We start from the raw sequence: 3703 nt of genomic DNA, 5'->3' as shown, positions 1-3703 counted from the left end.
GGAGCACAGTGGCCCCATGCTGCGTCCTGCCAGCCGAGCTACAGCTGGGCTGGCCCCCGCAGATCAACTGCTGAAAAACGGCACAGCACAGTGGCATCTGTCTTCGCCCCGCCGCTCTGCGCATGGGAAAGCTGGCACCACCACGGTGGGGCCGGCGGGGAGGAGCACAGCAGTGCCTTTCTCTCCTGCCCGGTCTTGTGCAGGTAGTAGCGGGAGGCGGCGGCGGCGGCGGGATCCTCTTCCACGGCCGTTTTGGCCTCGTCTGAAGAGATCGCAAGATTTTGGTTTTTCCTGCAACAGACTACGAAATCCTCCTCGCCGGCGGGGGTGGGGGAGTAAAGGGCGGAGTTGGGGCGGGATTTGTCCGATGGGAGAGCCAATGAAGAAAGTAAGGGGAAGACTCTCATCGTGACTCCTTTAGCAGGAGGTGCGCTGTGCTTTGGAACCCGGAAGAGGAGACGTGTGTGCTCCGGAAGTGTTCGTGAAGGGGGTTGCGCTGGAGTTTGAGTGGTACCAGGTCCTTCGTGTCGTAGTTTTTGCCGCCGCCATGTTTCTGACTGGAGTTGCTTGTGAGTGGGGATCGGGTTTTGTCGGAAACGCTTTTGCTTGCGGTTGAGAAAATACTGGGCACAAGCATAACGTCGTTCTGGGGACGCGAGAGGAAAGGACACCCGCATGCACGGCGGCCTCTTTCGGGGTGGCATCTCCTATAGGACAGTGCAGCACTCGTGATCTAGGCTGTCGGGAGAGTGGGCGAGGCGGCGGTTGTTCCTCTTTTATGATTGAGAAATTGACCTATGCAGATAGCTGGCGTATCTTGGCCCCGCATCTGTTGGTCTGATTCTTTTAAAACTAAACGTATCTCTGCCTTTAGTTTCAAGGAGGCCTTCCTCTTCTCGGCTTCATCGTCCGAATCAGGCTGAGAGTTAGTAACTGGCCTGTGGCCACCAGCAAATGCCTGGGTAGGGTTTGAAGCTGTGTTTCCTTGGCCTTAGTCTACGAAGCAACACTGGTTCTTAATAAAGCTGATTGTTGCATGCGCTTTAGAGTAGGGTTGCCAGGTCTGGGTTGGAAAATACCTGGAGACTTTGGGAGTGGATCCTGGAGAGGGCAGGGTTTGGGGAGGGACGGGGCCTCAGCATGGTACAATGCCAGAGAGTTCACCCTTCATAGCAGCCGGTTTTTTCCAGGGGAGCCGATCTCTGTCAGCTGGAGATCAGTCGTAAAAGCGGGAGATCTCCAGGTCCCACCTAGAGGTTGGCAACCCTACTTAAGAGTTAAGAAAAATCTCTAAGCAACACACTGAACTAGATGCCCAAAATTCCTGGAAGCTGGACCACTGCATGGTTAAATAAGAGGGCTAGCATGCAGCCTTGTACTTTATAGCTGTGGAGCCATTTCCCATATTACACAGAGCAAGGTTAGGGTTGTCACTGTCGCAGCAGTGACTGCCAATTTTGGCCCCATAGGTAATGTAACTGGATGCTTGTCACGTTCACATAAGGTATTTAGCTGCAGAATCCCTTGGACAGCTTGATGAAAGTGTCAACAAAGTGTGCTGCGTATTACACAGAGCAAGGTTAGGGTTGTCACGGAATGTCACAGCAGTGACTGCCAATTTTGGTCCCATAGGTAATGTAACTGGATGCTTGTCCCGTTCACATAAGGTATTTAGATGTAGATTCCCTTGGACAGCTTGATGAAAGCGTCAACAAAGTGTGCTGCAGCAGTGGAAAAGACAAACTGCTGGGACTGAAAATGAAATGGCCAATAAAGAGCCTCATTTGCAATACCATGGCCCCAGTCACACGGAAAATTTGCTGTGCGAAAGGCACGAATGCTGGGTGGATTTTCGGGGTGCGATCACACCGCAACATCTGGGAAGCATAGCACACCCATGGCGTGCCGCTCAAGATGCGCATTTAAAAAGTACCTGCAAAGATCTACTAGCAAATGGTTTGCCACGGGCTGCAGACGGACTCGTTCGGTGTGATTGCGCCGGCACACGCCTATTCCTTCCAGCTGTCCTCTTTGCAGCGCGCACCAAAGGACAAAACCCCGGTGCGCCGCGGTGACGTCTGATCGCATAATGGCCCAGAATGCGACGGCGCAAATAGCCATGCCTCTCCCCCCCCGCGCGCGTGTTTTCCAGCACGTGTGCCCGGGGCCTTTGTCCAGTTCTGGTCACGGTATCTCAAAAGGGACATTGCAGAGCTGGAAAAAGTACAGAAGAAGGCAACCAAGATGAATAAGGGGTTGAAGCACTTTCCCTATGAAGAATGGCTGAAGAATCTGTGTCTTCTCAGTTTAGAAAAAAGGCAACTATTGGGGGACATGATAGAGGTTTATAAAATGGTGCATGGGGTAAAGACAGTGGACAGAGAGAACCTTTTCTTTCTCTTCCAAAATACTAGAACTCAAGGGCATCCAAGGAAGTTGAGAGGGAGTAGATTCAGGATGAACAAAAGGAAGTATGTCTACAGAACAAGTGATTAAAATGTGGCATTTGTTGTCAGAGAATGTAGTGATGGCCACAATCATAGCCAGTTTTAAATGAGGATTAGACAGATTCCTAGGTGACAGGCCTGTTCCTGGCTACTAGCCATGGTGACTAAAGGGAACCTCCATATTCAAAGGCAGTAAACCCCTAAATGCTAGTGCCAGGAGGCAACACAAGGGAAATGCCTTGGCCTTTATGTCCTGTTGTGGGCTCTCCAGAGGCCACTGTGTGAAGCAGGTTGTTGGACTAGATGGACCACTGGACTGATCCAGCAGGGCTCTTCTGAGTGTGATTGGAGATAAGGGAAATTATTGTAATTCACAGGATATTGTTACAGGATAGCTGCATCATAGTTATTCTGTGGCTTTCACAAGTGTTGGCTGCCTGAAATGGGGAATATTGAGTTACAGGTTTGTGCTTGAACAGGAGTTTAATTATAACTGACATTTTATTATTTGTTACTAAAGAGGCTCACCAGTTGCATTTTTTATATATTACCTCCCCATTATTAACAGTATACTACTGATAGCCTGGAGACTGGCACTCTCATTCTCAGAACCTGCTATTTAGGAACCAGTGGTGCAGGTACCGCTGCTTGTTTGATCCCTGTAAAAAAAATTACATTTGCATTTTTTAAAAAAACCTTTAAACATCTTTATGGGTAGAATGCCCCTTTGACTATTGCAGGGTTGATGTAACAATTGTTCAGTTGAACTTTATTTTTGTTGTCCAGTCGCACAGTCGAGTCCGACTCTTCGTGACCCCATGGACCACATCCCGACAGGCCCTCCTGTCTTCCGTCGTGCTCCGGAGTTTGCTTAATTTCATGGAGAGTGAACTTTATATGCATGCATAATTCTATATATCATCTAGTAGTGGAGAACATGTTGATAACCTTGTTCTCTTCTTTCCTCCCTTCCAAAACTAGTGGCCAAGACCAAATCCAAGTAAGTTTCAAGTTATTTGTTAACCTTTACTTATTATACTCATTATGTATTGCTTAGCATTCCTGGTGACTGTATTTTTGGTGCTATGCCTCCCTGCAAGTGAGGCATTGGAACTCAATTAGTTATTAATAGCAAATAACTAACTCTGACCTGGATAGCCCAGACTAGCCTGATCTTGTCAGATCTTGGAAGGTAAGTAGGGTCAGCCCTGGTTGCTGTTTGGATGAGAGACCACCAAGGAAGTCCAGGGTCACAA

At 48.9% G+C, this 3703-nt stretch overlaps 1 protein-coding gene across 1 annotated transcript in view; it reads left to right on the top strand.

The window, feature by feature from the left end:
* The first annotated feature begins 364 nt into the window (after nt 1-364).
* Nucleotides 365-3703, top strand: part of MRPL33 (mitochondrial ribosomal protein L33) — an 8083-nt gene continuing 4744 nt past the window's right edge. The window contains exons 1-2 of the mRNA XM_015410138.1: nt 365-569; nt 3429-3447. Of these exons, the coding sequence (XP_015265624.1) occupies nt 548-569; nt 3429-3447 (41 nt within the window). The 5' untranslated portion in view covers nt 365-547. The remainder of the gene's footprint in view (nt 570-3428; nt 3448-3703) is intronic.

This window comes from Gekko japonicus, unplaced genomic scaffold (genome assembly GCF_001447785.1).
Source record: "Gekko japonicus isolate JY-2015 unplaced genomic scaffold, Gekko_japonicus_V1.1 scaffold566, whole genome shotgun sequence".
NCBI classification, from domain to species: Eukaryota; Metazoa; Chordata; class Lepidosauria; order Squamata; family Gekkonidae; genus Gekko; species Gekko japonicus.
This window is presented reverse-complemented; position numbering and strand designations above follow the sequence as displayed.